The 11,126-nt window shown below is 39.2% G+C and overlaps 2 protein-coding genes across 2 annotated transcripts; both read right to left on the reverse strand.

Annotated features, from left to right (window-relative positions):
• Positions 1-707: 707 nt before the first annotated feature.
• LOC143514626 (uncharacterized) lies at positions 708-4,319 on the reverse strand. The gene is made up of 3 exons (XM_077006044.1): positions 3,992-4,319; positions 2,169-2,279; positions 708-1,375 (listed from the first exon to the last, which is right to left on the reverse strand). The coding sequence occupies exons 1-3, from the start codon at positions 4,041-4,043 to the stop codon at positions 1,131-1,133; spliced, it is 408 nt and encodes a 135-aa protein (XP_076862159.1). The 5' UTR covers positions 4,044-4,319; the 3' UTR covers positions 708-1,130.
• Positions 4,320-5,037: 718 nt separating this feature from the next.
• On the reverse strand, positions 5,038-10,900 carry LOC143514627 (sperm acrosome membrane-associated protein 4-like). The gene is made up of 3 exons (XM_077006046.1): positions 10,741-10,900; positions 6,983-7,090; positions 5,038-6,475 (listed from the first exon to the last, which is right to left on the reverse strand). The coding sequence occupies exons 1-3, from the start codon at positions 10,790-10,792 to the stop codon at positions 6,258-6,260; spliced, it is 378 nt and encodes a 125-aa protein (XP_076862161.1). The 5' UTR covers positions 10,793-10,900; the 3' UTR covers positions 5,038-6,257.
• Between the last annotated feature and the right edge of the window lie 226 nt (positions 10,901-11,126).

Raw genomic sequence — 11,126 nt, forward strand, 5'->3', positions numbered from 1 at the left:
GATTACGTCATTAGATCTGCTCCTTGGTTTCGTCACTTATTTACAGCCTGCTCAGTAGTGAACTTTGCCAGTTTTTATTTATGTTCTGGAAAGCCCCTATTGGCAATGTTTTCTTTGCTCCGGTTTTGATTCCCACATATTTATTGTTTACATCCCTGGATGGTCCTAATATCAGCAAATTTTACCATCTAATTCAAGCATCTGAATAATTCTGACTCAGCACAAGCAGAAATTGTGACATAGCAGACTGGAATAGGTCTGGAATTTCCATGACCTTGAACAAATACAAATAAATAATGGATTTTGTGTTTCATATGTGAATTTCCTTTAAAACACTTTGAGTTGTATTTTACTGTATATAAGATATTACAATAAAAGTAATAATTATTTTATCATCATGGTTGCCCCTCCCCTTTTGTCGTAGTTCCCACATGAACTCTTATCATCCCTCTCAGTTTATTCACTTCCTGGTTTTCGTGTCCATGTGCTTTTGTTTTGGTTTCACACCCTAGTTTGGTTTCTCTGGTTGTTCTCATCTGTGTCTACTTATCCTTGTCGAGCTTGTGTACATATATCCTGTGTTTGACAAGCAACTCAAGAGAGGTGAACAGCAACAGCCAGTCATAGAGATATTTACAAAAGTAATAATTTACTTTGCTTCCCAGATAACTAGTTCATTTTTAAACAAAAGGAACATTTCAGTAACCTGGAGTTTACTGGCATTTTTTAATTAAAAAATTAAAAACCCTACTCTTGCTTGGTTTCTCTTCCTTTAGTATGCCATTAAATGAGTAGTATTAACAGTCCATTTATCATACATAGAACATCAGACAACAAAAATAATAATAATAAAGAAAAACACTACATTATTAATGATAAATTGTGCTGTGTTATTGCGTGCTTATGAAATCATACAGCAGAGGTTTAACCACAGATTTAACATAACAGCAGAGTGGTGCAGACAATGAGGAAAAATGACAAAATACAAAATACCATTATAACCAATACCAAAAAAATAATAACAAATTCCATCATTAGTTTATAATAGCTGTAATTTATGCTCAGATTACTTTGAAATTTGCAAGTAACATATGGAGTAATAAAACCAAAACATTCAATGTAAGGGGTAATTAATTGATGTAACTGCCCCAGCAGAAAGACACCAGGGCGGCGCTGATGGCCGCAGTGAGGGACACCTTCATGCACACGGCATCACTGCTAATCTGGATGGGGTTGCAGGTGTCTGTGTTGCAGCAGGTTTGAGTGACGATGTAGGTGGTAGTCATCATGGTGCCGTTATAAGTAATGTTACACTGTGATGATGACCCACAACCCTGATAATTGAAACCCAGGAAACCAGAGATAGACGGGAAAGCTGTGGAAGAGAAACGCAGCAGGGTGAAGGTTCTGCCACAGAAATTCTCCTCCCAGGTGAGGACTGCTGTACACACCATTTCAAATAATGTTTTTATATGTTTATGTAATGGTGGTGTTTGTAAAGCTATATGACACTCACATAATCCCTTCATAAATACATATTGACATAAACCAGCATGAACGTTTAGAATATCAGCTTTTGTCAATTTGTGAATTGCTGTGAATTGTCCTTGTTCCTTCTTTCCCATTGTGCTATATGTAAATGATAAATACTATTTTGAAAACCATAATTTATTTCAATTTCAAATTTGTTTACAAATTTTTCTTTACTTTAGCTTTGGACCAACAGAGTTATTTACACTTGTGCATTGGGCCATGTGCACTGTGATGTGTTGTATTGCGTGGGGTTTTGGTTGTTGAATGTGTCTTGGAGAGAAGGAGGTATTTACACATTCATTTAAAATTGAACAAATGTGGCCTTTATAATGGCAAATACCTTTTGGAATTAGAGTTTAAATATGCTTATTTCAGTTGTAATGCATGGCTTATGTGGATGTTATGTAGACGTAATCTGAACACTTCCATTTAATAAAGTATATTTATTTTTAAACCCCACATACCTAGGCAAAATAATAAAACAGAGAATCTTCTGAGGTATGACTCTGTATTGTGTGTGTGTGTGTGTGTGTGTGTGTGTGTGTGTGTGTGTGTGTGTGTGTGTGTGTGTGTGTGTGTGTGTGTGTGTGTGTGTGTGTGTGTGTGTGTGTGTGTGTGTCTGTTTTGAGACTTACTAGCTTTTCCTGTAAGGCAGTTGGCTGAATCATTGCTGCAGACTGTGGTACTTGGGATCAGACAAAATCCCACCAGGCCCACAGAGCACTTATTACAGTTCAGAGACTCCGCTGTGTGTGTGTGTGTGTGTGTGTGTGTGTGTGTGTGTGTGTGTGTGTGTGTGTGTGTGTGTGTGTGTGTGTGTGTGTGTGTGTGTGTGTGTGTGTGAGGGAGAAAGAGAGAGAGAGAGAAAGAGAGAAAGAGAGAGATAACATATACAGTCAGAGATTAAACCTATGACAAAGAAAATGAAGATAACCGATATTGGTAGCATTGGTAAACATAGCAGGGGCCAAGTGGCACAGGACACCACAGAGCATCCTGTGGTCCATACTTGCCCATTTTACAAGAGCAACTCATCAGATGAATCATGCAAACGTTCAGGGATTAATGGATATTGAAAGGTGTAAGGGGGTGCGGTCAAAGATCTAGAAACAGCCTCTGAGCACTTTTATACAAACTGCCCTGACTGCTGAGGACGTTGGGCACACCACCACTCTCTGACATCACTCTCTGACATCACTCTCCGACATCACTCTCTGACCAACTGGAAAATCCTGTTTTTCTGCTCTTGCCATGAAGACTGAACAGTGACCTCCAACCTATCATTACATAGGACTCTCTTGTCCTGAAACTGTCCCACCCTGGCATTGATTGCAACAATGACTAACCCACACAGGAGAGTCTTCAGTTAATCTGTCCTACCAACACAGACAGATGAAAGATTATTGGTAATAATGATAAAGTACAGCTGCTGTCACCTCCACACATCTTCAATAATTATGGATTTTTTAAGAGATGAACTTTGTATAATATTAAAATTGTCATAATGCAAGATTATTGTTCCTCTTGCAGTGATTACCTTACACTACTTAATCAAGTCAAGTCAAATTTATTTATATAGCGCTTTTTACAACACATTTTGTCACAAAGCAGCTTTACAATTATATGGGTCCAGATCCCTAATGAGCAAGCCAAAGGTGACAGTGGCAAGGAAAAACTCCCTATAATGGTGGGGATTAGGAAGAAACCTCGGGAAGACCAAGACTCAAAAGGGAACCCATCCTCCATTGGGCGGCCCGTTAGCATGAGTCTGTATTTGTGGACAAAAGGTGGTTCTACTTAGACTTTACAAATACCCCTAATTCATAGAAAAAAACCAACTGCTAAATTATTTTATATAAGAAATGGTTGAAATAATTCTAAATGATTTTCTCTGCCTTAGCCCACTGATCCAGGATCCGTGTGGATGTCGCACAGATCAGTGTCAAAGTGGTGTCTGAAACCTTTCATAGACTTCAGTGTGTTACAAAAAAACTATTTTCTAGGTGGATCTTAAGGTGAAATACTATATACTATATAATTATATAATTATAACTATATAATTATTATTATATAAACTATTAAATATTATATTATACTTGTGCAAGATAGAATATTTTAATATTCTATTGCCCTTGTTCATATTGTAGCCACGGTTTTGGTTACTTGCACTTTATGTAAATTATATTCTTGCTTCTGGTTAAATGCTACCTGTGTTTCATTGGCTACTTGTACTCTGCTCAATGACAAAGTTTAATCTAATCTAATCTAATCTAAAGAATGCATTGGCTCTGTCTAATCTAATCTAAAGAGTACACATGGCTTTTGTTCTGTGTAAAACATAATTTCACATAAAACAATCACAAAATGTAATTGTCTGTTTAAAAACTTTCATATGCATAAAACGTATTAACATAAGATGGAAAGAGAACCTCAGTGCTGGCCTGCCATTGTGACTTACCCAGGGCAAAAAATCCAATCAGTGCAATCGTAGCAGTTAGAACCGTCTTCATCCTGAAGATTGATGTATAGAATCAAAAGAGAATAATAGAAGGATAAAAAATTCTCTCAGGTGTTGCAAGATCTTTCAGCAGCTTAGGAAGCTGAGAAACTATGGGCCCCCGGAGATTTATGCTGGAAGGAGTTGATGGATATAAGGGGTTGGCTAAGAGGTGGACTTCTAAATGGTACTCAGAAAAGTAATGTTGTCTGGGAGGTTTTTGATGGACAGGCCACTATTCAGTACTATTATCTCATCTTTGAAACCAGAGGAGTCAGATAGTGTGTGCTACACACACACACACACACACACACACACACACACACACACACACACACATACACACACACACACATACAGGGTGTGTATGTACATATTTCCCCTCTGGCAGGTTTAGTCACTGTACTCACATCGAGGTGCTCGCTGATTGTTTTTTCAATGACACAGCTTCCACATATGAGCTTTATAAATATTTGCTCTGACACACGTGAACCTGCAGCGTTGTATGTCCAAACGACGCTGCAGCCGGTGCACCCAGGAAACAGGGCGTAAACGTGGTGTTTGCTTTGAAGTCCACTTTATTTGGTTCATTCCGTATATTCATTACATTATTATTTTCACCACATGCGATCACTGGAATATCTTTTAATCGTTTCATGTTGCATTATGCTGTGGGAACTGGGTGGTGCTCCAGGTGAATATGACCCCAGGAGCCACAGCACTGCAGTGTTGATTTATTCAACCCCAGCACATTAACTGTATCTTGCGCTAGTTAGTAGCTGATGAGCTGAATGACCGTTCAGCAGTGTGGTACAGTGCAATGGCCCCAACTGAGACTGTCCTCACTGTCCACAACACAAATATACTGTTACAGTGAAGTTCCCATGTGATCATGTGACCTTTAACTATTAGCTATGGAAGAAATCATAAAACCCTGATCAGCTGATCTGGTTGTAGGAAGTACACAGCCAACATCATTTCAAGCATTTCCTTGTTCCTTTTACCAGTAAAGTTTACAGATATTTATTAGATATTATGCATGAAACATAGGGCTGTAATGATTCCAGTTCATCAAAGAAGCCAATCAAAAAAGTAAACAAACCAACAACACTACATGTTTCTACAAAGCTTTGGCCTCTAAATAAATCATTCAAATGGCTGTAACAAGCAACAATAAACAGACAACTTACAATGTGGTTAGAACTGTGTAGAAATACATATTTGCAAGTAGTCTGCTTAGCGTATGAACAACAACAACAACAACAAAATAAACATTTGTAAGTGATGACACGTAAAGCTTTTGGAAAACATCTTGGTTCAAAAAAAGAGCAGTATGATTCTCGTCAATTACTACAGCCTCATTACCCAAGTAAAAACAGACGTAAAAGATAATCTATAGCCCAAAATGATATGAAACAAAGGCCAACCTTCCTGATGGGGAAGTCTAAGCAGGGCGATTTAACCCCAGAGTGCTGAGTCCTCTAGCTGATTATAGGAGAGTCAGCTGAGTGACCAGTGAAATATAGTGTGGTTGGATGGAGAGCATCATATGGATCCAGATGAACATTTGCATTTACACTAAATACATTAGTTTCTTCACTGCTCAGTGGAAGGAAATAAAACCCACCAAGTCAGTATGTGTATGAATGAGCATTTAAACTGAGGAAAGAACAGTGTTGCTTGAAAGTAAACAACATTACATATCTGTATGCAAAAAAGGGCTGTGTTTATATGAGAGGGGTAATGTGTGTGTGTGTGTGTGTGTGTGTGTGTGTGTAAAATATATGAACACTAGAGAAAGCAGAAGGATTCCTAACTCACTGGTATATCCTGTCAGAATAGCTCCCTGCTTTACACTAGTACAGTGGTTCCCAAAGTGGGGGGCGCGCCCCCTAGGTGGGGCGCGGAGCTATTGCAGGGGGGGGGGGGGGCGTGGAGCTTGGAAGTAAAACATGTGCACATGTGTCAAAATGGGGGGGGTGTGTGTAGGGGGGGGGGGGGGGGGGGGCAAAAATATTCTCATCTACTAAAGGGGGGCATGGCAGAAAAAGTTTGGGAACCACTGCACTAGTGAATGTCGGTGTTATAAACAAATGCATGCTAATTAAATACAATGGCTTGATTATTCGTGCGTGTGTGTGTGTGTGTGTGTGTGTGTGTGTGTGTGTGTGTGTGTGTGTGTGTGTGTGTGTGTGTGTGTGTGTGTTTGTGTGTGTGTGTGTTGTCCTCACACCAAAACCTTAGCTAAGAAGACAGAGAGAAGAGACAATAGTAGCAGGGACAGTGTGTGCAGGCCAGGAGCAGCGTTGCACAGGTCAATAGAGCAGCATGTCTTGGTCACCTTGTACACGGTTGAGTTGCTTATAGTAGGTATTTGCGTATCAGTTGTCTGGTTACACAGACTTTGTTCTAAGCAGCCCTTCGTTGTGACTTTAATGAATCCAACTGTAATGAGGGGAAAAAAGCACATTTGTCTCACATCTATATATACATACATACAGTATATGCTTACATTGTTATGTCAGTCCCTATATAAGAAAAGAATAGACAGCTGCCAGCCAATCAAAATCACATTTTTCTTGGCCAAGGTACACATTTCATATCAGCATGTTTAACTTGATTAATTTAAATTTCAGGGTTTTAGTTCATGTAGCTGTTATTCATTCAGGGGAAAAGATCTGTAGTGGGTGAAATATCAAAGTTAACTCCATACTGCTCTTTGTGTCCAGGCAGTAATGTGTGATATTCTAGGCCAAAGTTAACGATGACTGGCTGCCTTCACATAATGTGTCTTTCTTCAAGACTGGGTGTGAAGTGTGTTCAGTGAGGTATCTACTGCATATCTGCATACATTTACCAGATCATAAATCAAATGAGAACATAATTGGCTGGAACTGACTGAATCGAGAGAGGACCATCTGTGCAGGCCAGGAGAGCCCCAGGTTTCCTCACCTGCTGTGCCCACACCACTGTAGCACAATTGATTAGTACCGCATGTCTTTATACTGGTGATACAAAGACCCCACACGCCATCACAGTCATAGCATTGCAGACTCTGAGCTGTGAGAGAGAGAGAGAGAAAGAGAGAAAATGGTGAGGTTTAACAATATTATCTCAAGAATTCAACTTATGAGAGCCATGTTAGTGTGTGCATACATTTTGTGTTTGTGTTTCTGTGCATGTGTGTGCTCATAACTTGCAAGGGTTTTCATAGTTTGAATTCTTGACATATTAGTTAATATGTGAGCACATATGCATGTACACAAAGGTTGTGTGTGTGTGTGTGTGTGTGTGTGGTGCTTCTCCTGTTGGCTGCCATGTGACTATGCATGAGATGATTATATAAATACAAAGACAATTCCTGGTAACTGCAGTATAAGGTAGTAATTAGAGATATTCAAAATTACATGTACATCATGGCACTTTGTGGTGACTGTGGAATGTGCTGGAAAGTTTGATCCCAGAACTAAATGCAAATTTAATTACAATAGATTTGTGTTGCAATGTGATTTAAGATTCCTTGAATTCATCTGTAACATGACTGTCAACTTTGTCTTTCAGTTCAGCACAGGAGACATTCTTATCAGTTCTTCAAAATTTGCAATGTCCCATCTTTCAGAGATACACATTGGGTACAGAGCAATTTCCACAGATAATAATTCATTTAAATTCATTATTTTTCTTAACCGGTAAGCAAAGGTTATTTTGAGGTAATTAGATGTTGTTCCTAATCTTCTGTCTTCATAAGATCATTACACGTTTAACAACTCACTAACCATAGCTTGGCTTCCCAAATCATTACAGCATATAGGACATCATTAAATGGCATCATGACATATTCTTAGGCCTGCAATGGTTTTGATAAACTGTGCCTATGTGGTCAGCACCTGGATAATGGCACGAATGTCTCCACATTCTTTTATTTAAATTGGGTTTTGAGGTAAGATGCAAAAGAAACATGATTGTGAACCAGTATTTACAAACAACATTAAAACTAGCCTGGTTGTTTGTAGATATCGGCTGGAGCTTTATCAGGTAAAGTGCACTTTATAATGATTTTATTTGATCTGTCCAGCAGTGGTGATGGTTGGGGTGGGATGAGAGAACCCTCCTCCAGGAGACAATAACAAGGCTCTGTTCTAGGGTGGAGACCCTGGAACCAGTTAGACTGGTGTTTCTCAAACTTCAGTGGCCACATTGTTTCTGCTAACCTGAGTGGCCACCCATCTGCCTAAAACTACGAGCCAGTGCTGAGAGGTTCATCATTTATACATACACCTTAAAATCATGGTTGCTCTTAGACAAATCATAAAACTGCAGGTGACCATCTTTGCAGTAACTAGTCATCATTGATGGAGTAGCAACAGTATTGCTAGAGTTGGCTCGGTCACACCTGGGAAACTCCCAGTGCTGACACATCTCCTCAAAGCGTGGGAGAACTAAAAAGAACACACTGCACACACAGTTTGTGTGTTTGAGGACAAAACCCGTGTGCTATTTACAGAGGACTCAATGGCGTAAATATGTTACTGATGAATGACGTGAAGTGACTCAAGCATGCACACATTCTGTGGTGTCATGAAGACGAGTGTCTTCACATGATCGCACAAGCAAAATTTACTGGAGTCAAAAACCCTCCCATGAGACTCATATCACATGAGTGGCGCCGATGCTTATGATGAACTGACAACAAAACAACCACCAAAGATACAATAACACACCTAACTGATCTGAGCTCTCAAGAAGTAAAAACTGTTACCCGAGTAATATTACATAGTCAGTTTAATGGGTTCCGATTAACTTAATAAGGTTTTCAGCATTAACATCCAACAAGCCTGGTACTAAATAAGTGACACACAAGTTTACATTATTCTGCTTCCATGAGTGTAACCTGGTCCTACTGGTTCTTAACGATTGTTGGTAACACCCTGATTGAATTTGTACCATAGTTAATCTGGAGCACCACATCCTGGAAATAAAATGGAGGTTAAAGTTCAGGTTAATGAACATTAAACAACTGAACAGTGTGAGTGTGTGTTCATGTGTATTTGTGCGTGTTAAGACATTAGCAGCTGGTGAAACCCTGTTCTATGAGATGTGCAGTAATACACTAAGAGAGCAGTTTGCTTCTATATGATAAACAGGTTGAAAAACACCATGCTTGTGTAATACAACAGAACTCAAAATCTGACTAATGGGATTTGCTGCCTAGAGAAACAGTCTGTTTATAAGGCCCAGACATGGACAGTATTGCAGTACACACACGATAAGACAAGTTGAGACAAACATGGAACAATTACTGGTGTTACTTTAATACACGGGAGTATTATTCAGTATTAGCTGAATAATGTTCAGAACACCCCTGTGTGAAGAACGCTGATCAGCAGAAGCTGATGTGGACATAGACACCTGTGCCTAGAGCTCTGCTGACACCTGGTGGACATGAAACGCAACTACGTTTTATTATTGTGCGTGTTGACGCGGCTGAAGGACACGCTAAGAAAGCAGAAATTGTGTTAATAAAAGGAACTTGTCTGACACCTCTAAGACACTTTCCAGCCACAAGTAATCATTTGCATGAAGCCCGTGTTTAAATTAACTAAAAAGCATCCTGTGGCTCCTGAATATTTTTGCAACTTTATAGAATTCTAAAACTCTTCTTAATGACTATTCATATGCGCAGTTGGTAATGTTTATGTTCACTGTAATTATACTATTAGAATTTTTCTTAGAACTATCTCTAAAGCATAGCTCTAGACGTATGCGGCAGTATGTATACCTGTGTCATGAATTTGCTATTCGTGCGTGGACCTGCCCAGACAAGCTTACTTTAAGATTGTGAACTGGGTGGGTCTCGACAGTACCTGTTATTCTTAAATTTGTGTTACACTATGAATGGAGTTTGCTTTAATCGCCTTTAGATTTGAGAACGTAAAAAAGTCTTCGCCTGCGAATGTTTTAGACAAACAAGCTAAGCTACTGTCCTAAGCTACTGTTACTGCGCCTCGCAATATAGAACAAGTTCAACAGGACGGACACTTAAGAAGGGCGCGCGCCGATCTAGTGGCTAGGGCCTATTTTAGGGGCCTATTTTAGAACAGACTTAACATAGGAGCGAACAACAACGAGAGAGAGAGAGAGAGAGAGAGAGAGAGACGCTGTTTTCAGCTGGGTAATGAGTTGATGAATCATAGGGTGTCTCCTATTAATGTCGAGCCACATTCTTAAACACATTTAAATGCTCGCAGTGTTGAGGAGTATGTGGACTAACGGAATACAGTTATGTAGACCGTCTAAACAAAAAAGGTATGTAGGGCGTAGTCTAATCCTTCTAATTCTGTTGTAGATAAGCAACCATGCGATTTTGATCAGGAGAAAAATCCTCACTTTAAAACAACCTGGAAAGCATTCAACATTTTTCTTCATTATTCCGAGACGTTTAGATGTCGTGGTTCCCAATGGAACATTAACACTTTCTCTCTCGAAAGAAACTCACCCTGTCAGGTATCAACAAATAAACTGTTGCAAACCAAAGCAGTCGAGTAGCTCTTCGGACTTTTATTGTGTATGCAATGCGGTAAAGTGTGAAACTACACATTGTAACTTGTTAGACTTTGTTAAACAAGTTTGTAATGTTAATATAATATTTGATTATAATAAATAATATGACACAACAGTAAATAAAACAGTTAAACATTTTCGTCACTCACCCACTGCGAAACCCAGCGCCACTGTAAAGATACCAAGAAGAACTCTATTCATTTTTGCCACGGTAGATTTTCCGAGGTTAATTTGTTCCTCTGGTCTTACCCCGTTAATGTCCAAAGTAAGTTGACAGGGAGTGATCCGCTAGTTTTATACATTGGCCCACCCACGTTTGGGCGTCACTGTCCGTTACTTTAAAGAACGAGGAAGTTCACTGTGCAAAGTATTCGTGCTGTACACGAGTCTTCGTGACAAAAGATTGTGTAAAATATTACAGTACACAATACAATACAATACAGTATTACAGTACTGACGGACACTTGTAAAAGATAATAATATTAATCAATACTGCTTCATTAATACTGCTTCATCACAGCTTCACCACTACAGC

This window comes from Brachyhypopomus gauderio, chromosome 5 (genome assembly GCF_052324685.1).
Source record: "Brachyhypopomus gauderio isolate BG-103 chromosome 5, BGAUD_0.2, whole genome shotgun sequence".
Classification (NCBI taxonomy): domain Eukaryota; kingdom Metazoa; phylum Chordata; class Actinopteri; order Gymnotiformes; family Hypopomidae; genus Brachyhypopomus; species Brachyhypopomus gauderio.